The 25,388-nt window shown below is 37.3% G+C and overlaps 1 protein-coding gene and 1 non-coding gene across 5 annotated transcripts in view; both read right to left on the reverse strand.

Moving 5' to 3' along the window:
- The window catches only part of ITGBL1 (integrin subunit beta like 1), a 282,440-nt gene that overhangs the window by 16,740 nt on the left and 240,312 nt on the right, over window positions 1-25,388 (reverse strand). For all 4 annotated transcript variants that reach the window (XM_053563368.1, XM_053563370.1, XM_053563371.1 and 1 more), the window contains one exon: window positions 5,034-5,150. In XM_053563368.1, the coding sequence (XP_053419343.1) occupies window positions 5,034-5,150 (117 nt within the window). The remainder of the gene's footprint in view (window positions 1-5,033; window positions 5,151-25,388) is intronic.
- LOC128567032 (U6 spliceosomal RNA) lies at window positions 22,030-22,136 on the reverse strand. The gene has a single exon (XR_008374707.1). It is a non-coding gene; the product is annotated as a U6 spliceosomal RNA (small nuclear RNA).

A 25,388-nucleotide genomic window follows, 5' to 3' on the forward strand; every position in this document is an offset into this window, starting at 1 on the left:
TGAAATAAGAGCATAAAAATGGTTTAATCTTGGTAAGGAATTTAAATTTATTTTCAGAGAAATGAGAACTAACAGGAGGGCATTGTGGAAGAGAGTGATGTGATACAATTTACCTTTTGGAAATTCATTTTGGCAACTGGGTGGGATGGATGAAGGTGTGTTGTAGGAAGTGAGAAGAGAGGTGAGAGGCCATTGCGGGGATACTCCCAGTGAACGAGGGAGAGACTTGAAAGCAGGACAGAGGCAGTGGAAATGCAGAGAACAATGGAGATACATGTTAGTGGAGGAGCCTACACCTATGGGCCATGATGCTTGAAAGGTTATGGCAAGAAAAATAGCGTGAATAATGATGCTACTTATTAGATATAGCAGCTTCAAAAGGGAGGAGTTAAGGGCAGAAAATCAGCTCTGTGTTAAACCCCCGTGTGTGAGATCTCTTAAGACAAACAAATACTGAGGTCAAGCAGCAGCTGGAGAAGAAGCTGGTGCTCAGCACAGGCTGGGGCTGGGCTCCTGAAAAACGCACCCGAATGTACAAAAGTTGAAGGCAGCTAGTGCTTTAGAAGCGAATGAGGTCACCCAGCATGTACAGCTTGGGAAATACCAAACATAGGAGGTGAGTTTAAAGGAAGGGAAACTAGACAAGTAGCTTTAGGTAAGGAAGGAGGAAAAGAAGAAGAATGTGCTGTGTCATAAGATGACAAAGGAGAGGACCTCATAAAGGAAGCCTACTGAGTGAAACGTTCCTGGAAATCTGAGTTAAAAAATGGGAGCACAGAAGCAGTTTCAGTCAGGTTTTGCCTGAGTCTTGTGTTGCCATGTAAGCCTGTGACTGGAAGACTTGGAAGTGGCAGAGCCATTGACCAATCGTCTAACTGAGAAGGACGTCTCTGCTTAGTGGTAGAAGTGGCAGTCATCTTCATGTAGTAAGACAACGTATCACTATAGAAGGAAACTGGAAAGAGGACAAGTCAATGAACCCCTGGAAATGCACCCAATCTGCCTTCTCCTGACTTCCCAGGTCTTCACAAAGCAAAGAATTACCCGGATATAGAATGACTTGATCCGTCCTCTCCCAGACACTTCCCTCCTGGCATCAGACACCACCACCAGGTATATTCCCTTCCTCCCACCAAGACACTGATCAAGAACTCTCTGGACCTGTGTTGTCCAGTGTAACAGCAGTCACTAGCCACATATGACTATTTAAATTTATTAACGTTAGGTAAAATTTAAAAATTAATTTCATAGCCTCACTAATCACATTTTAAGTGCCAAAACGTCACATGTGGCCAGTGGCTATTGCATTGACTAATGCAGATATATAATATTCCCATCATCTTTTAAAGTTCTGCTGGACAGTGCTCTTCTAGATTATGAGCTTTTCCAATTAAGTTCATTGGCTCTTATGTACATTTCTTTAAAATACTGTGATGATGGTTCTCAGTTAGGAAACTGACCTATGAATGGGTACTATTGAACCAGATACCAAACATTGCTTACCAATACCCTCACTCCTTATTATTAAAAAAAAAAAAAAAAACAACCCTCATTTCTCTTTTCAGGGAGGTGATGATTCATCCATCGGGAAAGCATTTGACTACCCAGGCTTCTTTTGACCTACCATACTGCATACAGTTTCTAATGAATGAGAAATAAGAGAAAATCTCCTGAGATTTCCAAGAAATTATTGTTTCCAAAGGAAATGAGACAGACTTAGACAGCATGTGTTCTTTTCCCTTTGTCCTTTTCTTTCCCATTTTCTGTCCCAAAGACACACCTGGAGACTGTTTATAAGCATGACAATAAAAGTTACACTGGCAGGGCAGAGCACAAAGGAAGAGAGATGGGCTGCAGGCACCCTCCTGGAGCTCAGGCAGCCACTTCACTGTCATCACTGCGGTGGCAACCTGCAGATTTATTTGTGTTCTTCATCTTCAGCCCAACACAGATAACTGATACACTTACAAATTCAGGAGAGGTTTGTGATTTTAAGATGTAATCTGGACACAACCACCTGCTGACTGTACTGTCCATCTACGAAAGGGGCGGCCTAAGCTAGAACTCCTGGAGTCCCTGAATTTGCACTCCCGGGCTGCATTATTCCCTTCAAATTGCAGCTATGAACTAAAGCACTCTCTGAAGAATTGTGAACTGATTGTGTAATTAAGAGGTGGCTCTTCATTATCCCTTCTTGTTTCTTTAATTGGACTCACGGGCAGCTATTTTGGGAGCATAGATGGAAGGAGAAAGGCAGTGAGGAGTTTATTTCTGATTCTCACCCCGGGTACATGGAGTGCAGGAGGGAAGTCTGTGATTAAGCTTACATTTGCCTATAATGATAAAATACACACGGGCCAGCGTGTGAGTACATTTTCTTTATGGAACCTTAAAGTCATATACAATAAAAATCAGCATCTCTTAGGGACCATCACTGGACAAAGCCTGCTTTTATGGTGTGACTTATTTGATGAACAAAGCACACATTTATGACTTTCATAAACTTTTATGATGAATAATGATGTTTTCAGAGGGTCCACGTATATAGTCTATAACAACTGAACATGACTCACAGGAGGATTCATGCCTCCCAGAATTAATCTTTAACCAGTACGGGATGGGTATGTAAGAACTGTGCATTTTGCACAGGCTCCCACGGGTTTCACACTCTGTGTGGGAAGCAGCTCTAGTTGACCATAAACAGGAAGTACATGGATGATACCATTTTTATCCGCTTCTTCCCTTTTCTGCTGCACTTTCAATCTTCCTACCACTATGTCCTTCACTTCACAAATAAGTTGCTTATAACCACTCCTTATTTCTGGAACCGATTTCCTACAAATTCTTTCTGTAAGGAGTTTTAATTTCTGGGAGCAACTATATTTCTCATTGTAAATCAAGTAACTGGTGTTCTGGTTTATACATTTGTCTTCTACAAGTTTGGTTCATGGAAGTCCTTTCCCCCTAAGATAGTGCTATGCAGGCTGACAAGCTGAAGAGTGTGAACATGCACAGCTGAGAATTAGTCAAACAATATCCCTTTGTGAGATGTCATCTCACTCTGTTACTATTTCATCTCATCTAATAGATTTGTTTTCATTTTTGATTTCCTCCTCCAAAGTTGGAGATAAAGAGAGATTCATGGAGGAAAGATACAAGGGCTGTCCAGAGAGTATCCAGCCACGTACTATGAAAAATAGAGACACATGTGGCTGGATACCTTCTGGACAGCCCTCGTGTAATGTAATGAGTACAGAAATGGAAGAGATTTCTACAGTGTCGACCACTCCCTACCAAGTCACCAAAGAAGTTGGGCAAAAAGGACCACGTGAGGTAAGCGTGGCACATCAGAGAGACAGTGACATGAATAAGAGGAACTGGGGCCGTGTGTGGTGGCTCATGTCTGTAAGCCCAGCACTCTCTGGAAAGCCAAGGCAGGTGGATGGCCTGAGCTCAGGAGTTCAAGCCCAGCCTGAGCTAGAGCAAGACCCTGTCTCACACACACAAAAAAATGGCCAGGCATTCTGGCAAGCACCTGTCCTCCCAGCTACTTGGGAGGCTGAGACAAGAGACTCACTTGAGCCCAGGAGTTTGGGGTTGCTGTGAGCTGTGACACCACAGCACTCTATGTGAGGGCAACAAAGTAAGACTCTGCCTCAAAAAAAAAGAAAAAAAATAAAAGGAGCTGGGACATGTATGTGGTACTTTCTAGGTGCCAGGCAGGATTTATATATTTTGTTATGAATACTAAATAAGTTAATACATGTCCTTAATAAACAAAAAAGACTAAAATCTACTGAGATCTTTTCTAGCAATTAACACCAGTGAGGAGAGGATCTAACCTAAAAATAATATTGATGTAATGTAAAAACAATCTAGTGTCATTCTTGGGGAAACTGTGCCGAGGGACAGATCTGTGAACTGAAAAGCAGATCTCAAACCCTGGATCTGACACTTTTTAGTAATGGATGTTATCTCCTCTAACCTCAGTCAATTTTCCATATATGAAATGAATAGAGGAGAAATAATTTCTTAGAGGGGCTGCCATGATGATGGCACAAAAAAATAAAAAAACATTCAGCACAACAGATATTTAAAATGGCTCTTTCCCTTGCTTCACAGAGAAGGAAAATAAGAAAATATTCTTAGTGAAATTGTAATTATGTATTTTAAAGTTGGTTAGTGAGAGAACAGGCAGACAGATGACTGATACAGTGAGGGTTACAGATGTTGGAAGGATGGTGTCCCAGCCTCTCATAGGTAAGATTTTCAATCTGTTTTTTCCCCCAATAATAGTGTCCAATGCATTATAATAATTATCCCAAAGAAATAGAAATATATCTTTTTAATGTGAGTCTGTGCTCAGTTCACTTCAATTGTTCTGAAAACCTGAAGGTGCAATAATCTGTACACGTCAATCTCTACCAAGTGAAGTTTTTCAAGATTGGAAGACAAGAATAACATTGACCCACATTCCCTCACCTGGATGGCACTCAGGTCAGCATTTGGCTTCTGGGACCCTCATTTTTGTGGTTACCTTTGCTAACTCCTGACCCTCTCTCTGCCTTATTTTTTATCTGGACAGTTTGTTACGTGCAGTCAGCTCTCGTTTGGGTCTGACAACCACCACGGAAACTGAGCGTAGAGCTCTTGTGGTTTAGTAGTTCAGCATAGAGTGTAACCTTACTACGTTCTCAAGCTGTGGATGATACTTTCGCCATCAGGGCCGATGAGTAAAGTAATAGAAATCAGCTGAGAGTTCTGACTTGCAGCAAAGCCTTTCCCTATCATAACGTAGCTCAGTTCTTAGTACTTACTTTAGATTCAGTGATTGTTTATTGACAGTGTACCCCCTAAATCAAGAGTTCAAGGACATAAAAGTCATTATAAACCTAACTGCATATTGGTTTCAATCCAACACTATGTTGATATTCATCTTTTTTTAAAGAGTGAGTGAAACAGCAGGAATAAGTAGAAGAACGGCAGGTGAAGCGAGTTGCATCCTGGTAGCACAAGCCTGGAGCAACCATTACCTCCGCAGACCACGCCCTCCAGGTCCTCACAGCGGCGGTCGTCACACTCACAGGTCTTGCCGTACACCCTGCGGTCTCCTGGAGGGTAGCAGGTGCATTTCCCACATTCGCATTTACCTGGAGAGTATTAAGACACAGAACACTCAATAGGAGAGCCACAGAGTCACTAAGGTTTTCGAGGACACATGAGTAACCTTACACCCAAATCCCCTTGACCAGTTCTAGGCTGTGCCTGATAACAGGCAAATAACTCTTTTAATCTCCCTGAGGTCGGTTGAAGGTTAAGAACAAAGGCCGAGGATGAGGGGAGCAGAAAGGACTATCACCGGCTTAGATGGCCGGTTGTTTTATTCTCTTGGTTGTTTTATTCATCTTTGAAGAATAACTCAGTTAGGAAACTCTCTGGCTTTCTTATTCAACTTAGTCTGGTGATACCATTTAACACAGTGGAATGAATTATACAATTTTTTTATATAATTTAGTATAATGTGGTCTTTTAAAAAAATTTTTTGAGGGTCTGCCACGAGGGGGCAAAAAAGTTCATGAGGCACATTTCAATGTGAAATTTTAGTGACTACATGTAGTCAATTCTATAGTTCATAGAACTCATTTTAACATGAAACCTATGTCAAAACATGTGGTGTAAACATCTTTATTATTCTTGACTTAAAATTTAAAAGTATAAATATTTTTTGAATGAATTTGGCTCCTAGTTTGGGAATCCCTTAGCTAGTACCATTAGGATGATTTTCAGTGTTATTTTTGAGATGTAACTATGTGTCAAACACTATAATTCAAAATGAAAACAAAACACATTGAATAGTATTATTACTACCATTCTACTAAATGAAGACATTTTGAGGGCAAGTAACTAGCCATGTGAACCAGCTAGTAAGGAATAGACTCAGAATTTCTGTCCATCCTCATTACCCTTAAAGTTTGTGCACCTGAGCATAAACCATACGCCTCTTCCTATACTGCGCTGCGGCATGAGGAGCCTACGTGAGAAAGTAAACCCCTTTTGTAAGAGGAATTGGTGTGGGTTTGCCAGAAATTCAGTTGGGTGACAGCGCTCCCAGACATCTGTTATTCTCTGTCACTAGCCTGACCATCATAATTACACACCCACTGAAATGATCACAAGACACTTCAGGGCCAACCCTGCAATGTTGTTAGTCATTCGGTTGCTGAACTTGTATCTTGTTAAGGCAATTCTGAGTTGGTAGATGATGGAGGAAAAAAAAATTAGTATTTAGAATCATATAATTTCCGAGATGTAATTAAAGGTAATCTGACACAGTGATTCACAATCTCTTCTGGCAGAAGTAGTGAGGTCACGGCCCCTTTGAGAGTCTGGTGGAAGATGTGGAAATAAACAGTGTCGTTCTGGCTGCCCTTCCATTGATCTCTCTTTCTTCTTGGAGGGATTCCCAAGTTCAACAGGAGGCACCCCTCCTCCCATTCCTATACCCTGGTGGCCAGAACAGGGACACAGGGACACACCAGATGCTCTTGGTCAGGGCTTTGATTCTTGAGGGTGAAAGCAAAGGCACACAGCCTGTGGCAGAGTGGCAGGTGCAGGAGCACACAGAGGGTGTCCAGGGGCAGCAGAGCTGAGCACATGGCAGCTAACACTCAGAAGTGATGGCAGCCATGCTGATTCCCTCCTGGCAGTGTCTTGCTGCTCCAGGTTGCTATAGGAGCTGATGGTTCAAAGCTGCATTCTGAGCCTAAACTTTTCTAATGGAATATTTTTTAAAAACCCAGTTAATGAAGTTGGTCTCTGTTGTTTGCAATCAAGAATCCTAACTGGTAGGTTCAGATCTTTCTCTGGAAAATATACCAATGCACATTGTTTTTGTAAAATGTCAGGAGGATCTACAATTTCCTTTAATTTATTCGATGGTTGAGGAAACTGGGGCTAAATGATTTGCCCAAGATCACATAATTATATATTGGCAGTGTTTGTATTAGAATCTAGATTTTCTGAGCTTCAGTCACCTACACATAAACACTCACCCCCTTCATAGGTGGATTTGCAAATAATTCCAATAATGCAGACCGTGGGAAGAAAAAGACAAACTACAGAACCATCAGAATGTGGTCTGGTACAGTTGACAGATGTGGGGAAACCACAGGAATCACCTGCATTATTCTAAAGACGTAAGCATTTCCAGTTACACAGACAGAATGTGTTTTTTCAGTTTTAGGTTGTATGTATTTATCATAATTTCTTCAAGTCACAGTCACTACCATATACTTGCTAGAAAAATTTCCAAACTTATTCAAGGTCCAAAGTAAATTTCACCAAATTTATGATACTTGCACCAACCTTCTCATGAACCTTCACAAATACAGAAGTAGCTGTACTTATGTGTCCTCCTGATGTTTGAATCAAAGTTTATTGAATGGATACATTTAAACAAAAATCTTGCATAAATAGTTTAGTAATATTTACACTATGTAAGAGCATTTTTTTCCATTTTAAATTATCTTTTTTACTATTGAATTATAAGAGTTCTTTGTATATTTTTTATTTATTTATTTATTTTTATTAAATCATAGCTATGTACATTAGTATGATCATGGGGCACCATACACTTGGTTCATAGATCATTTGACACATTTTCATCACACTAGTTAACATAGCTTTCATAGCATTTTCTTAGTTATTTTGCTAAGACCTTTACATTCCACATTTACTAGGATTCACATATACCCTTGTAAGATGCACTGCAGGTGTAATCCCATTAATCCTCCTCCTTCCACCTACCTCCCCCCTCCCTCCTCTCCCTTTCCCCCTTCTCCCTATTCTTAGGTTGTAAGTGGGTTATAGCTTTCGTGTGAAGGTCCTACATTAGTTTCATAATAAGGGTGAGTACATTGGGTACTTTTTCTTCCATTCTTGAGACACTTTACTAAGAAGAGTATGTTCCAGCTCCATCCATGTAAACATGAAAGAGGTAAAGTCTCCATCTTTTTTAAGGCTGCATAATATTCCATGGTGTACATATACCACAATTTATTGATCCATTCGTGGATTGATGGGCACTTGGGCTTTTTCCATGACTTAGCAATTATGAATAGGGCTGCAATAAATATTCTGATACAAATATCTTTGTTATGGTGTTATTTTTGGTCTTCTGGGTATATGCCCAGTAGAGGGATTACAGGATTGAATGGCAGATCTATTTTTAGATCTCTAAGTGTTCTCCATATCTCTTTCCAAAAGGAATGTATTAATTTGCATTCCCACCAGCAGTGCAAAAGTGTTCCCTTTTCTCCACATCCACGCCAACGTCTCTGGTCTTGGGATTTTATGATATAGACTAATCTCACTGGAGTTAGATGATATCTCAAAGTAGTTTTGATTTGCATTTCTTTTATGATTAAAGATGATGAGCATTTTTTCATATGTCTGTAGGCCATGCACCTGCCTTCTTCAGAGAAGTTTCTCTTCAAGTCCTTTGCACAGCCTGCAATGGGATCACTTGTTCTTTTCTTGCTTATACGCTCGAGTTCTCTGTGGATTCTGGCTATTAAACCTTTGTCAGAGACATAACCTGCAAATATATTCTCCCATTCTGAGGGCTGTTTGCTTGCTTTACTTACTGTGTTCTTGGCTGTGCAGAAGCTTTTTAGTTTGATCAAGTCCCAATAGTGTATTTTTGAAGCAGCTTCAATTGCCCGGGGGGGTCCTTCTCATTAAAAACTCACCCAACCCAATTTCTTCAAGGGTTTTCCATGCACTCTCTTCTAGTATTTTTATAGTTTCATGTCTTAGGTTTAAATCTTTAATCCAGTGAGAGTCTATCTTGGTTAATGGTGAAAGGTGTGGGTCCAGTTTCAGTCTTCTACAGGTTGCCAGCCAGTCCACCCAGCACCATTTGTTAAATAGGGAATCTTTTCCCCACTGAATGTTTTTAATTGCCTTGTCAAAGATTAAATAACGGTAAGTAGCTGGATTCATCTCTTGGTTCTCTATTTTGTTCCAGACATCTACTTCTCTGTTTTTGTGCCAGTACCATGCTGTTTTGATCACTATCGATTTGTAGTATAGTCTGAGGTCTGGTAGCGTGATTCCTCCTGCTTTGTTTTTATTTTTGAGTAACGTCTTGGCTATTCGAGGTTTTTTCTGATTCCATATAAAACGAAGTATTGTTTTTTCAAGATCTTTAAAGTATGACAGTGGAGCTTTAATGGGGAATGCATCGAAATTATATATTGCTTTGGGTAGTATGGACATTTTAACAATGTTGATTCTTCCCAACCATAAGCATGGTATATCTTTCCATTTGTTAACATTCTCAGCTATCTCTTTTCTTAGAGTTTCATAGTTCTCTTTATATAGATCTTTCACGTCCTTTGTTAGATAAACTCCCAAGTATTTCATCTTCTTTGGCACTACTGTGAATGGGATAAAGTCCTTAATTGTTTTTTCAACTTGACTATTTTTGGTATATATAAAGGCTACCGATTTATGAATGTTGATTTTGTAACCTGAGACACTGCTGTATTCCTTGATCACTTCTAAGAGTTTTGTAGTAGAGTCCATAGTATTTTCCAGATATACAATCATATCATCTGCGAAGAGCAAAAGTTTGATCTCTTCTGACCCTATGTGGATACCCTTGATCACCTTTTCTTCCCTAATTGCGGTGGCTAAAACTTCCATTACAATGTTAAAAAGCAATGGAGACAATGGGCAGCCTTGTCTGGTTTCTGATCTCAGTGGAAATGATTCTAATTTAACTCCATTCAATATGATATTGGCTGTGGGTTTGCTGTAGATGGTCTCTATCAGTTTAAGAAATGTCCCTTCTATACCAATTTTCTTAAGTGTTCTGATCATGAAGGGATTATGTAAGAGCATTAACAGTAGAACTTGAACTTGAAATGGAATATCTCCCTCAGAATATATATTTGTTTTCAATTGCCTGAAGACCTTTATCTGGAAAAATGTCACCATCATCAATCTTGTCACTGAATCAAAGAAACAAACAAAAACAGATGGCATATTTGATTCTTTCCTCTTTTACTTAACTAGTCTCCTCCATTCAATTTGAAATTTTACGATCCACTTTCTGAAAGCATACCTATGATTATGTAATTGCCTTGCACAAATCTTCTGATGGCTTCATGTGATTCCTCACGTTGGACTCACTTGGTCCAGCTCACCTTTCCAACCATAACTCTAGGCATCCTGGCACAGGCATGTCAGCGACTTTGCTCATGTGCCCTGTCAGCCCTGTGGTGTGCACTCTCCCCCCTTCCCAGTAAAATCTTACCCAGAGATACAATTTCCACTCTGAAACCTTCCTGCTGGGTTACCTGGGAAAAGTGTCCCATCTCACATAGCTCTGGGTCCACACTGCACATTTTCTGATGAATGAGTGGATAACGGAACCCTATCAAAAACAGTCAGATCTCTCTGTTTCGGACTAATAGTGAGATCTGAACCTTGTGAGCAGCCAGCTAAGCTCTCCACTGACTTAATTGAAAGACGTTCACATATAGATGTATTGATGTTTTCTAAGTGAAACTGAGTCCAACCTTTTTCCTTTATTTACTGAACGATGTTGTTACTATTTGGAGATCTAACCGTAGCTTCTCAAATGACTATCCAATTAATAATCTCTTAAATAAGAAAGGAGGATAATGGAAGTCTACATTCCTGTTACTAAGTGCTTGTTTTATACAACATATTTAGAGGAAAATCCAAAAAAGAAAAAGAAAGAGAGATACCTAAAAAAATAAAAATAAAGCAAGTAATCTGTAAGATGACATTTCAGAAACAGACAGAAAAGAGGATAAAAATAACTGTGTGAGAATAAATTAATTCTGTCAACATCACAGTGCCACCCAACCAAACCTATCTGAATTTTACACTACGTCTACATCCTCTACATTTTAATGAAGTAGATAATCTTTAGACGCATACAAAAGTCCAGTGCTATTATTTTATAAATGACCACAATCCCTATGAATTATAGTTTAAAATTCATTATACTCTAGCAAAGAAGAATGAACTAAGGCAGATACTTAGAAGGTCTGGCCAAAATACATCTCACTTAAACATTTCAAATTTGACATGTAACTTCTGTAAAATACAGAAAAATGCTAAGTTAAAAACTTGACAAAAAGCACAGTTTACAACTCTATGCACAATCATTTTAACAAATAAAATATATCTCATTTAATTAAAATCTCTTTAAATTTATGGTTTCTCACAACCATTAAAATACATTAAAAGATTAAGATAAAATCTTCTTTCAAAGATATACATATGTTTATCCTAGAGTACATTTTTCAAGAACTAGATTAAAAATTATAAACCCTGATTCACGTACTATAAAATATTTCTTGTATCAAATTCAATAAATATTTTTAAAAATGTGTAATGTACTGAATAGGTATGGGAGCGTACTGCTAAAGAAAAGAAATATTAATTCTGTAATTCTCGCTACTCCATAGAGCTTATATCACTTCACTAAATATTAACTACAAATAAAAATGTTGGGTAATGTAACTGCTTTGTTGTTTTTAGCAACATTACTGACTTCATAATAAAAAGTACTACTAATATAAAACTAAAAGGTCAACATACTTTTAATAATTGTTTTATAAAATATGACAGAGATAAAATTTCCTAGGACATCCTCTCATTTTAAACTTAAGCTTAAGTTTAGGCTTAATCTTTATGAGACCTTGATGGGAGGAGCTTTAATTTTAAACCTAAGTTTAAGCTGTGAGATTTCTCACAAAGTTCGTGTGCAACTTAAAATAGTGTGCAATATTAACTTGCACATGAACTTTATGGACACCTTGTGTGTATGTGTGTGTCCATAAAATTATCTCAGAATCTTAAAACCATTCAGAAGCTTAACATTTCAGAATGTTATGTGTATTTTTGAACAATATTACATGCACCGATTATTTTATATGTAAAAATAATTCTGGCAATAAAACTCTGTTCTGGGTTTATCAGATAATTAGCACTTGCATATCTGTCTGAAACCAGTCCAGACTCACCTACGACTCACAGCACCCTCTCCCACTGACAATAGACTGCCTCAAAAATGATCTCTACATAATCCATGACAAATAAATTATCATCTCTTTCTCTATATATGGGTGGCATATGGAGGAGATAAAACTTCAGAGCAGTTAAAAGAGATGGAGGAGGAGGAGGAAAAGAAGGCCTTTAGCTAGAACATTCTAATAGGTTGGGGAGAGTTGCATAAAACTCAGATGAAAAAAAAGAAAAAGAAAGAGCCTTGTGTTGCACAAATGCAGGTGCAAAGTTTTTTTTTGTTTTTTTTTTAGAGAGACAGAGTCTCAATTTATCGCCCTTGGTAGAGTGTCATGGCATCACGGCTCACAGCAACCTCCAACTCCTGGGCTTAGACGATTCTCTTGCCTCAGCCTCCCGGGTAGCTGGGACTACAGGCGCCCGCCACAATGCCCATCTATTTTTTTGTTGCAGTTTGGCTGGGGCTGGAGCTGGGTTCGAACCTGCTACCCTTGGTATATGGGGTTGGTGCCCTACCCACTGAGCCAGAGGCGCTGCCCCAGGTGCAAAGTTTTGAAAAGCAAAGTTCTCAAAAAGAGTCGTCTATTGTTCTCGAAATTCCACTCTCATTTCACCTCAGCCCTCACCATCACACCTTCCTTCTTTTTCCAGGTATTTCTTTTCTTCTTGGATTCTTCTTCTTGCATTATCTTAGCACAAAAAATATCTCCAGTTTTAGACTCTGCCTTCCCTTTCTCTGACATTATTTCAGCTCCTCCTATCAAGGACTCATCTCCACAGGGCCCCATCTTCAAACCAGCAGTGCTGAAGACTAAACCCCAGAGGCAGAGACGCACAGGAAGATGCTGCTGCCCTCTCACCTCGTGGATAGCAGCAGGAGAGAGCTCTGATAACTAATTCAGTGACATCCTTTCTCATTGAGGACCCATTGCACCTGCTCTTCATCATCACCAGTGATAGGGTTGTGCATGTGTGAAGGAGTGAAAATCTGGAAGTTTTAGACATGACAGGGTGGATGCCTGGACCAGAACTGTCACTGTCCTACAATGAAATCATCTCCAGAACCAAATATGCAACACACACACACATGCACACACACACACACACACACACATACACATGCTCACACACACACACTCACACACACACACATGCTCACACACACACACTCACACACACATGACCACATCCTTTCTACCCTGTACGTGCACACTGGGGTGTCCAGCTGGAGGAAGCAACCTTCAGATTATACCCACAGAGAACACACATGGGCTCTTGCTCCTGAAAAGGTTCAGCCGGCCTCACAATCCTGAGTGCCTGAATTACTTTGATCACTCCCTCAGTTATTCATTCAACAGACATAGTTTTTTAAATTTCAGAATATTTGGGGGTACACATATATTGTTTGCATCCTTTGTTTTTGGACAGATTTACTCAAAGTTACGTCCATATGTGCACTTAGGTGCTGGTCAATTAGCTCCAATTTGATGTTGAGTGTGTGTGTTTATTTCTCCACTCCTGTGATGCTTTCACTTGGAAGAATGGTTTCCAGTTCCACCCAAGTTGTCAACAAAAGGTACTAGATCACCACCCTTTTTTTACAGCAGAGTAATACTCCACGGTATGCATATACCACATGTTATTGATCCATTTATGTATTGGTGGGCTCTTGGGTTGTTTCCACATCTTTGTGATTGTGAATTTTGCTGCTATAAACATTCGAGTGCAGGGTATCCTTTTTATAAGATGACCTTTTTACCTTTGGATATATACCCAACAGTGGGATTGCTGGAGGAAATGGTACGTTCACTTTAAGTTCTTCCAGGTATCTCCGTGAAAATTTCCATAAAGGTTGTAGCATTTTGCAGTCCCACCCAAAGTGTATGAGTGTTCCTTCTCTCCGCATCCACACTGATCTTGTGCTGGGATGTTTCAATGAGAGTCATTCATTCTCACTGGAATTAGTTGATACCTCATTGTGGTTTTGATTTCCCTTTATTTACATTTCCCTAATGACTAAAGATGTTGAGCATTTTATCATTTATTTTTTTAGCCGTTTTGAATGTCAACTGGGTGTTAAGTGTTGTGCTAGATACAGAGATACAAAATTAAGAAGAACTTTTAAACACTACGGGGAAAATAAAGGTAAAACACATGAGCACACACACTGCCTGCAAGGTTAGAGAAGGTTTCTGGCAAAGGTAATGTGGGGCTAAGTCTTAAAGTGTCTGTTCCAGTGTTAGGGAAATATATTTTATGGTGCAGATATAATTAAAAATATAGGCTCTGACTTTAAATAGTTCTGGATTTTAATTTTGGCATATCTGCAATGAAATGTGATTCTTTGGAAGAATATCTTAACCTCATCCCTTGTGCTTGCTTTGAGAATAAAAATAATACCAATAACAAAGGATTATCGCAATTCTGTAACACACGTGGTGTACCCAGCGCAGGCCCCGCACAGAGGAAATGCTCAACAGATACTGTGTACTGTTACCATTGTATTTTATAATGAAATTCATGCTGAAAGCCTTGGATTTCAATTACTCACATAAATTCTGATCACTTCTTTTATCAACCATTTTCTATAAAAACAAAAAGTTAATGTATTTCTTGATCCAAAATGAGATTATTTAAGAAAAGCACTGTATCATCAAATGCACCTGCCAGTGTGGAAGCAGTGGGTACACTCTCTATAAACCTACCATTTTTCATTTTCAAAAATGGTAAAAACCACACTTGCAGTACATGCTCAATAGTCGGGGAGTAATTAGAGGCTCGCATAAAACAGAAAATAGATTAGTACTTTACTAACATAGTCCTCTTTTGCCCAAAATAATAGGTTTACCATAGCAACCTGATTGCACTAGAACAAGTGCCTGCCAAAGGCATCCTAAGTTTTCCTGTAAATTCTATGAGAAGAAATTAAACACTTGAGAACTGTAACATTCTTCACCATTTCATCTAAGTACAAATTTTTTTTTTTATGAGAATAAAGTAATCTTCCTTCAGACATGTGACAGTGGAGAGGCACCTTCACCTTCCATTTCAAACACAAGCAGTAAAACTTCACATAATTGAAGCCACATTGACATTACAGATCAATTTCTAGCCAAGGAAAAGTTGCTCATGGCTTTAAAATACAGATAAATGTCAATCCTTTATTTGTGCTCTATTAGTACATAAGGGTTAATCAGTCATAGACTACGTGGAGGGCCTAGACATTTTAGCAAATGCACTGATACAATTTTCTATTGTGCACCCTCGAGTACAAAAGAGTGCAGGTGAAGTTTACTAAGTGTAGAATATAAGGGTTTGAACACAACAATTAATAAAATGCCATGAAGGCTACGTTAACCAGTTCGGTGAAAATATCTCAGATTGTATATGTAACCAGCACATTGTACCTCATGATTGCATTATTGTACACAGCTATGATTTAATTAAAAAAAAAAAAAAGTAAAAAAAAAATAATGGAAAGGAAGCATTGGGCCTCACTCATCTCTAAAGATTTGAGATGAGTGAGGCCTTGAAAAAGGCATAAAGCAAAACATCACAAAAGAGGCCATTTAGTCCTCTGAACAAGATCATCTCATTTCATAGTTTGTAAAATAACAACTGAAAGTATTCAAGATTCTTTTTTTCTAACAAAATTCCTATAAATTAGGTAGTGATATCATACTCATGTACAGCTGTTACTCGGAAAGTAAGCGACACGCTCAAGGTTAAAGCATCAGTGAGTTACTGAAGCATAAAATGTAGAGCTTAAGTAATTAGCCCACTGTGAAGCAGCTAATATGAATTAGAAGAAGTGTCTCTTTTCTTCCACCTGGTACAATCCATTGGTTGGTTATCAGGCTTCTGCACATATACATCACACTAAATCTTGGCCATCTTTGGTATTGACTTTAATGATTCTATTTCTGGTCATGAATAAACCTATGCACCTGTAATTCACCATAAATATACACTAGGGAACAATGCCTAAGTATAGACGCAGGCCGTAAATGCCAGTCACAGTGACAAACAGCACTGTGATGGACGTAATCAAGACACATTTCCAGGGAAAGTATTTCTTAAAGATGAATTTATTTGGGCAGAGAGTGGAATTAGGCCCTAGTCACTTTGACATTTTTGGTTTTGACACTTCAAAAAATTAAAAAGTGTGAGTGAATATAACACTTCCTTAATACACATTTCAGGAGTGCTAATTAAACTGGTTTGAAACAAGTGTAGACTTTCTTCACAAATTGAGGATAATTAGCAAATATATTTTACGAATTGAACATCAAAATCAATAAAAAATACATCATGCACTTTCCATCACAGATTAATCTTTTAAAATTAAGGAAAAATTCACCATAAAGCAATATTTTCTACTGGTAACTTAATCTTTTCCTAGTCATGTCTCTGATTCTACCAACATTAATTTCCCCAGGTCACAAAATATTAGAAAGAATATTGCATACATAGGAGCTTATGTATACGTAAGAATGTTTATATCTATGCACAGGGGGATTGGGGGTGATAGAAATTCATGTGAACAACTTATCTTCACATATTTCATTAAAAAAACTCTTTGTACTCTTTTGAAGTCTTCTTTATAAGTTTGAACTTATTTCAAAATAAAAATATTTTCACACCTAAAATAGACATAAAATGGCATACATAATTTATGTAGCTGGATGCTACTTCTAAAAATAAAATTTTATCAATAATTATGTATACACACCTCCGAACACGTTTTACATCCAATTTTGAAAAACATATTTTAGCATTATATTCAGGACTTAAGCCATTTTGTCTTTAAAGTTGTGTCAAACATATGCAGAGCTTGGAAACCGTGCCGGAGAGAAATGCCAGAAAGCCAATGAGCTTAAAGTTTAAGAGTAGAGTACACTGGCTTTAACTTTTCCACTTTTGCATTTTACAGCAGAATTAGCACAATTAGGATTAAGAGGTAAAAGTTACAGGAAAGCAGAATTTCCTGTGCTGTAGTAAATAGCATCAGCGTAGTTCAGAATGAGATGGACTGCCCTGGTAGGGAGTGTGCTTCCCATCACCAAAGGGACTGAAGCCAGGAAGTTTGTCATAAGGGTTCAGAATCTGTAATCCGGAGTCAAAAAAACCCTAAGAGAGAATCCCGCGTCTGCTACTTATAAGCTCTAACAATCTTAGAAAATAACTGAACATTCCTATTTCAAAAAATTCAAAGTTGGAAGTGCTTGTTCAATAGTTACCTTTAAAAAGGTTGAAATGGAAATCTAGATGCTTAAAGTATAGCTGTTTGAATCTCCTGAACACCCCTGTAATATTAGGTTGTGGCACAGTGGTTGAACAGTTTTTAAAATTCAAGCAATATGCTGTGTAACTTAAAGAGCAAAAGGCTTCCACAAACTGACCTATATATAATTTCACATTTTTACATAATTGGAAGTAGCACGTGGCTTTTAACACCTAATATCTTTCTTTCTAGTATGAATATCTACTTATTTTCCCCTCTGCCAACAACATGCTTCAGATAACTTATGGTCTCTACATTATGTAATGCTGCTTCTTTAAATGACAGCTTCTCCTGACATTTTTTTCTCAACCAACTCCTATTGCAACTTAAAGTCTCATGTTCATGTTTCTATCTTCAGATACAAATTTTAGATTAGCAAAAATCCAACATGTGACATTAAGTAAAAGCCTCCTAAGGGGCCAGCATTTGAGTGGCCAAGATACTAGAGAAAGGGGGCCATAGAGCAGTTAGTTCTGCCTACTGGGTAAATCATCTCCTAATTTCTCAATTTTGAAAATATTTGGGGACAAGAGGTTGGAATGCTAAGCAGAAACCAGTATCTAAAGGATGAACAGACTGAACAGACTAAGCAGAATAAGCAGAAGCTTTTTCATCTTCCTGCAAATACAATAATGGGATACAGGCACTTTTAAGTTGCACACAAATGGGGAGAGGCCTACCCCCACTTATGGCTTGTTTTTGCATGTTCTCTTGTCCTGCTTAAAGCAATAAAAAAAAAAAATGCCTTTGGTGGAGTCGGTGCCTGACATGTCATTGGTATGTGACCGTTTTGAGGAGGAGGGTAAGGATCTGATAACCATCCCAGGCTTTCACTTCACTATCCTCTCAGTCCCCGATTGGATTTGTATATATTCCTGCCAGAAGAAAAAGTAAATTGCCCCTCCAAGAAAGATAACATCATTAAAAAAATTCTACAAGTTTTGATAAACAATGTTTACACTAAACAAAAAAATCAGATATTTCAACTAACAGAACAGAATTACCAAAAATTAAAGAGAAAAAAGTAGATAAAAGAAAGAGATCTGAAAATTATTTGGGTCACCAAACTGAAGCCTCAGTCATTGACTTTCAAACATTCATAATTGACATCCTCAAAAAACTATATTACTACATGGAGATAGTCACCAACTATCTGTAAAAAATAAATAAAATGGAAATTCTGAATTAAAATTTATACTAACTGAATTTAAAAATTGGCTAAAGAGACTCAATAGTAGATTAGACACAGGAGAAAAGGGGACTAGTAATCTAGTTATTAGGAAATATTCAGATTGAAGCATGAAAATCAAAAAAGGTGGGGGAATAACAGGAGATACTGAACACAAAATAGTATTTTATAAATTTAACCTGTTTTGCAGAAGGAGAAATCCTAGAAAAGGGAAGAAGCACCTTTTAAAGAGACAATGGTCAAGATGCTTCTGATACTGCTGCTACAGGCTGAAATGTTCCCTCCTTGTTCCCTCACATTAATCTGAGATTTAAAAAAAAAAGAAATATTGAAGAGAAACCTTCTTCACACAGAAGGAAGAAATATTGAAGAGAAACCTTCTTCACACAGAAGGAAAAGTATTAAAAATAAAAACATTAGGGCAGCGCCTGTGGCTCAGTGAGCAGGGCGCCGGCCCCATATGCCGAGGGTGGCGGGTTCAAACCCGGCCCTGGCCAAACTGCAACCAAAAAATAGCCGGGCGTTGTGGTGGGCGCCTGTAGTCCCAGCTACTCGGGAGGCTGAGGCAAGAGAATCGCTTAAGCCCAGGAGTTGGAGGCTGCTGTGAGCTGTGTGAGGCCACGGCACTCTACCGAGGGCCATAAAGTGAGACTCCGTCTCCACAAAAAAAAATAAATAAATAAAAACATTAAACTAAAGAAAGAAATGAACAAAAACAAGAATACAGAATAAATCTAAATGAAAAAATCCATAGAAACAATGCCTTATAAAATTTAACCTCAATCTATAATTTAAATTTTATGATGCTAGAATGACCTTCTACTGAAATCACATTAGGAAAAAAATATTATAAATCAATCTCTCTTATGAATTCTGAATCTAGAAATGTGCACAAAGAATGATAGCCAAGTGGATTTAGTCCAGAAACCAATGAGCTGGTTGTGGTTTGGGTAGTCTTTGGGGGTAGTTCTTGCTATTAGGCAATTGCATGTGAGAAACCTCCCTTCATAATCTTTCTCCCAGCTTCGTTTTATCAGCGTTTGACGCAAGTGACTCCATTTTGATTGTGACATCTTTCATATTTTTCTCTTTTAATCAAGACCTTTCTATAAAAGCATCATTGACCAACTATTCTGTTCTTAGGTTTTGATCATCTTTTGGAGCCAGGATGAACCTGCTCTGTGTTAACCTGGTCCCTTACCTATCAGAGGGATGTATTGGTGACTAGGAGTCAAAACCCTCTAGTGACATTTGAGCAACAAAAAGGATCTGGAGGGAGTGGTTCTCAGGCTAAGTCTACCTGGGGTTCATTGTTCAAAGTTTTCTCTTGATAGGGCAGTCACTATCATCTCGAAGCCCAGGGTTAGCCTTATTCTATTAGGAGTTGTACTTCTGCAGAAATTTAATGGACAATGGGTACAAAGTTTTTTTTAAAAAATACAAAGTAAATTAATAGCAAGAGTATAATGGGATAGTATAAAATAATAGTAAAAACAATTTGCATAATAGTAACTAGTCATGAACCCAGGCTTAAAAGCAACCAGCTACATCAATCAAATATCACAGGGAATTAGGTGAGACCTGTTGTAACCATGTGGTCTGTTTTCTCATTTTGAGTATTTGGGTCTCAACTTTCCCAAAGGAATTTATCTGGGTACAGTGTATAATGTTAGCAATACACAGATATCTCCTTATGTAACCAATAGATAAGAATCTAGAGCAATCATATGATTTATTAATGATGATCAGGTTGAAGTGAAGCACAGAGTGAGCAGCAGTTGTATTAGTGATGTTGCTAAAGTTACTGAATGAGCAAAAGGAAATCCTTAGGTTATATAAATATTTAGGATTAGCATGAAATATTCAACATTTTGTGAAGTTCCCTTCAGAAGTTACTAATTATGTCATTTTTAACTACATAATTATCCTGGCAAATGAAAAAGGTAGTCATAAGAAACGAAAAATTAAGAGGGGTAAGGGTCCCATTATGATAAGGGGGATCTTGTTCAGATGTCTCGGGGAAAGCTGTCCACAGCATGAAGTTGGAAACTTCCCATCCTGGTTTGCAATTTGAATATCTCTGGTTATGACAGTGGAAAGTTTGGTGAACATGATGTCATGTCTGATGGCTCACACATCCGGCACCAGGCTTGTTCCTTGAAATTTATGACATTATTTGGCTTCAGCTCATAGGGCCTTAGAAAAGGGTGATTTTGTTATTATTCATGGGAGAAAAGTGGGTTGGAGGATCCCAGAAAAATTCAGGATCCAGTCCAGTCTACAGGTGAATAATAAAAACTCAAAAATAATGACAGGGACACAATCTAATAATAAGTATATTGCAGCTTTCCTTTAGAAATAATTTTTCTCTCTAGAGTTATCCCAGTTTCTATTGATGATAATCAGAATAAGAGCAATTTGTTGTTAAAACGAGTTTAATTTTGTCATATTTGGCTCATCATTATATAAGTGCAGTAAGAATAGTGACTGTTTACGTAATTTTATCAGATTGGATGTTTGAAAATTTCTTGAATCTAGAAAGGCAAACCAAGAGAGATTTCAAACCAGGTGTGGTGGCTCACGCCTGTAATCCCAACACTCTGGGAGGCTGAGGCAGGTGGACTGCCTGAGCTCACAGGTTCGAGACCAGCCTGAGCAAATGCGAGACCCTGCCTCTAAAAACAGCCAGGAGTTCTGGCAGGTGCCTATAGTCCTAGCTACTCAGCAGGCAAGAGAATTGCTTGAGCCCAACAGTCTGAGGTTGCTATAAGCTATGATGCCACGGCACTCTACCAGGGGTGGAGAAAAAAAAGATAGACTTCAAATTTTGTCTGTAATACCTGTAAACAACTTACATATGACATCCCAATCAAAACTTTGCCATCATAACTGATGTTTCCAGTTGTACCCTATTTTTTTTGTATTGTGAAAGAGCAAGTTTATTTATTTATTTATTTATTTATTTTATTAAATCATAGCTGTGTACATTGATATGATCATGGGGCACCATACACTAGTTTCATAGACTGTTTGACACATTTTCATCACACTGGTTAACACAGCCTTCCTGGAATTTTCTTAGCCATTATGCTAAGACATTTACATTGCACCTTCAAGAGAGTAGATTCTTATTGAAGCTAGACAAACAGCTTTGCTGCCAATAAAAAAATAAGAATACTCATGTAGTTCTGAACCTTGAAGGGATCAAATAGGAAGAAAAAGTAAATTTTCCATTTTCGTTTACAGAACCTTCCTTGAAGATTATTTTTCTTATGGCACTCCAATGCCATAAACACCAAGGAATTAGCCCTTTATCTCATTTGCAAATGAAAACAAAAGAGAAAAAATAGGAAGAGTAAACGAGGCTCTTTCAAACTGCTGTGGAAACTGCTTTACCCAGCATTTGGTGCTCAGCCTTTGTAAGATTACCCATCAGGAGAAATGAAAATCTTTTTTTTTTCTTATTTATTTATTTATTTATTTATTTTATTAAAATATGGAACGCTTCACGAATTTGCGTGTCATCCTTGCTCAGGGGCCATGCTAATCTTCTCTGTATCGTTCCAACTTTAGTGTATGTGCTGCCGAAGCGAGCACAGAAGTGAACATCTTTATGTTTAGCCATGTGAACGGGCCTCGTTGTCAGAAATATAATTTAGATCGAATTGTCCTCTTACAAACCAATGAGTTTATATTACTGCGTTTTAATGTCTCATGACTAAAATTTTAAAATGAAAATTATAGTATCTTTACGTGTACATATGTTAATATATGTTTACACTTACAAACAAATGATATGTTTTTATGCGGGGTCCACATGTTGAAATCAGGCATATTCAGTTGGAAATCCTTTAATGAATTCCATTCAAATTGATCTAGAGCTAAGGTTTGTAAATCGTATTTAATACTCAAAACTATAAAAAATATAGTAATTATCTAAATATCTTTTAGTTCATGTGATTCAAATAAATCTTTGATAAATAAACTGGTTTTAAATTTGTTGATAAAATAAAAACAAAGATGCCTTCAGAATTGTTGGATGTATTTTTTCCTGGGTTTGCTGCTCGGGCAGAATTATATTAGTCTTTGCAAGCTGTTTTAAGGTCATAAAATTATAAATTTAGGTTTAAAGCATAATGTCTTTTGCCCACTTTTTAATAGGGTTTTTTGTTTGTTTTGATGATTTTTTGAGTTCTTTGTAGATTCTGGATATTAGCCCTTTATCAGACATGAACAGAAGCTTTTCAGAAGAAGATAGGTTAATAGCCAATAGACATAGGAAAAAATGCTCAATGTCACTAATCATGAGGGATATGTAAATTAAAACCACACCAAGATATCTGCTTGCCCAGTTAGAATGGCTTTTATTAAAAAGTCCAAAAACAATAGATGCTGCAATGGATACCATGAGAAAGGAAATTTTGAGACTTCAGATTAACACAAATTTTAAGGAAAACAGTATGGACATTTTGCGAAAAACTAAAAGAAGACCTACCTACCATGGTCCAGAAACTCCACTACTGGGCACCTATCCAAAAGTGGGGGATTTTTTTTTTTTTATCAAAAAGATACCTAACTTGAATGTTTATTGCGACACAATTCACAATTGCAAAGATGTATAATCAGTCCAAGTGCCAGAAAATTCATGGCTGGATTAACAACATGAGTGTGTGTGTGTATATATATATATATATATATATATAGAGAGAGAGAGAGAGAGAGAGAGACCATGTAATTCAGAAAAAGAAATGAACTAACGTCTTTTGCAGCAATTTGGATAGAAGCAGAGGTCATTATCCTAAGTGAAGTATCTCAAGAATGGAAAAACAAACACCACATACACTAATAATTTGGAACTAATTGATGAGCGCATATGTACATACAAAGAAGTAAAAATTGTTGGAAGTCAAGAAGGGAGCTGTGGAGAGGAGGGGAGGGACAAAATCCTACAAAATGGGTACAACAAACAAACACAATTCCAGTGATGGCCACACTTATAGCCCCGACTAAAACATTATAAATGCTATCCATGTAACAAAAATATTTGTACTCCTTTAATATTTTGAAATACTAAAAAGAGAAAAATGATCTTTGTGTAACACTTTGATGAATAAGACTAACATTTGGGGTTAATGAAAACAGCTATTTTTGTGAGTTACAAGCAAAATATCCATATACTTAAGGTTTTACTTACGTGATGAATACCTGTTATTCATAGGATATAAAAATAGTTAACAGAGAAATAACGAAACATGACTCACTTTGTCTAACAAACATATCATGTAATTTTAGATTGTTAAGTTTTGCTATGTTAAATTAAGTAACAGATAATGATAAACTGGTGTAATTTCCAAATAAGATAAAATACTAGACATGAGTTACTAATCAATTGACAGTGTTTATTAATTTTTGACTTCTTAAATTTTATACAAAGACAAAACATACTTGGATCTATTAATAAATGTTTTATTGTACACTGAAATTTTGCTACACAAGAAAGCACATATTCCTAGAACTTATAATGTGTATGTACATTCATAAGCTTTTGATATATAACAAACAGATCAAAATGCTTACTTCCTAGGTATTACCTAAAAATTAAAGTTACTAAAAGTTAAAAATTTAAATTACTATTTGTAATTCTGTATGAAAGGGCAAGACACATCTTGTTAAAAACATAAAATGATAGATATTAAAGATGTATTTTTTGGATGAATGAAGAATAATTTTGTCTAAGTTAAGGGAAGGTTTAAAATATGCAAAATATAATAAGTCAAAAATGAAGAAACCAGTAATTAAGACAGAGAGAAGAAAAGATAATTTATGAGCATATATTTTTGGTAAGCAAATTTAAAGGAAAAAGAATACATTTTTTATATGAAAAAGAATCTTGGGTGGTAAGATTAATAAAGGAAAAAAGGGAAGTAAATTTTTCCCTAAAGGTAGAATAATAAAGAAGAAAATATAGGACAAAATAGAGATTTAAGCAAGTTTTAAAAAGTCTGAAGGTGTGGCACCTGTAGCTCGGTGGGTAGGGGGCCGGCCACATAAAGCAAAGCTGGCAGGTTTGAGCCCAGCCCACCAGCTAAAACAGCAATAACAACGGCAACCAAAAATAAATCAACCAATAAATAAAAAGTCTGAGGAAACTGCAAAGGTTTGTAAAGAATGAATCTTATCAAATGAATTCTACGTGCTGTAAAGTTGGCTGAAGTTAGAAACTGTTTGTAAGTCTTTGTAAAATTGAGCACTAAGACACTTATACAAAACCAGACTCTGGTCCTCTCTGTTTAAAGCAATGAGGTTTTCTTTACCTGTTCTTAGTCAAATTTGCAAGAAGTTTTCGATTTTGAATTCTAAAATCTGTTTCTTTAAATTTTCAACCATCTTCTTAACTGCAGCTTTTTTTCTGGCTTACAATTGCCATTTACTTTTACTCATTCCAGGTGAAAACTGGCTGTCTTCTTTACTTAAAATACTAATTTAATTTCAAAAAATGAATCTTTTGTTTAAAGCTTTTCAGATTCCTATCTCAGAAGTTCGACTTCTTGCTATGTCTTGCTGCATGTAACTTGTAGGTCATGAGACGTTGGCCTTCAGCTCTCTTTGTCTTCTTGAGAAGGTACATCTTTTCACTTTACTAAAGTGGTAACTCTTTTATTTAACTTTTTAGTCCATTCCTGTAGACCCCCTTTTTTCCCTAATTCTTCCTTGGCTACTGTGGCCAGGTGCGAAAATGTTTGTCTTGAAAGCTCTCACTGTTTTCCTCAGGTATAACTTGATTCTCTACCCTCGGCTTCCCTTGATGTGTGTGAAGTGTTCCATATAACTACGCAATTTCATGTGCTT

Source organism: Nycticebus coucang, chromosome 15 (assembly GCF_027406575.1).
Source record: "Nycticebus coucang isolate mNycCou1 chromosome 15, mNycCou1.pri, whole genome shotgun sequence".
Taxonomy (NCBI): Eukaryota; Metazoa; Chordata; class Mammalia; order Primates; family Lorisidae; genus Nycticebus; species Nycticebus coucang.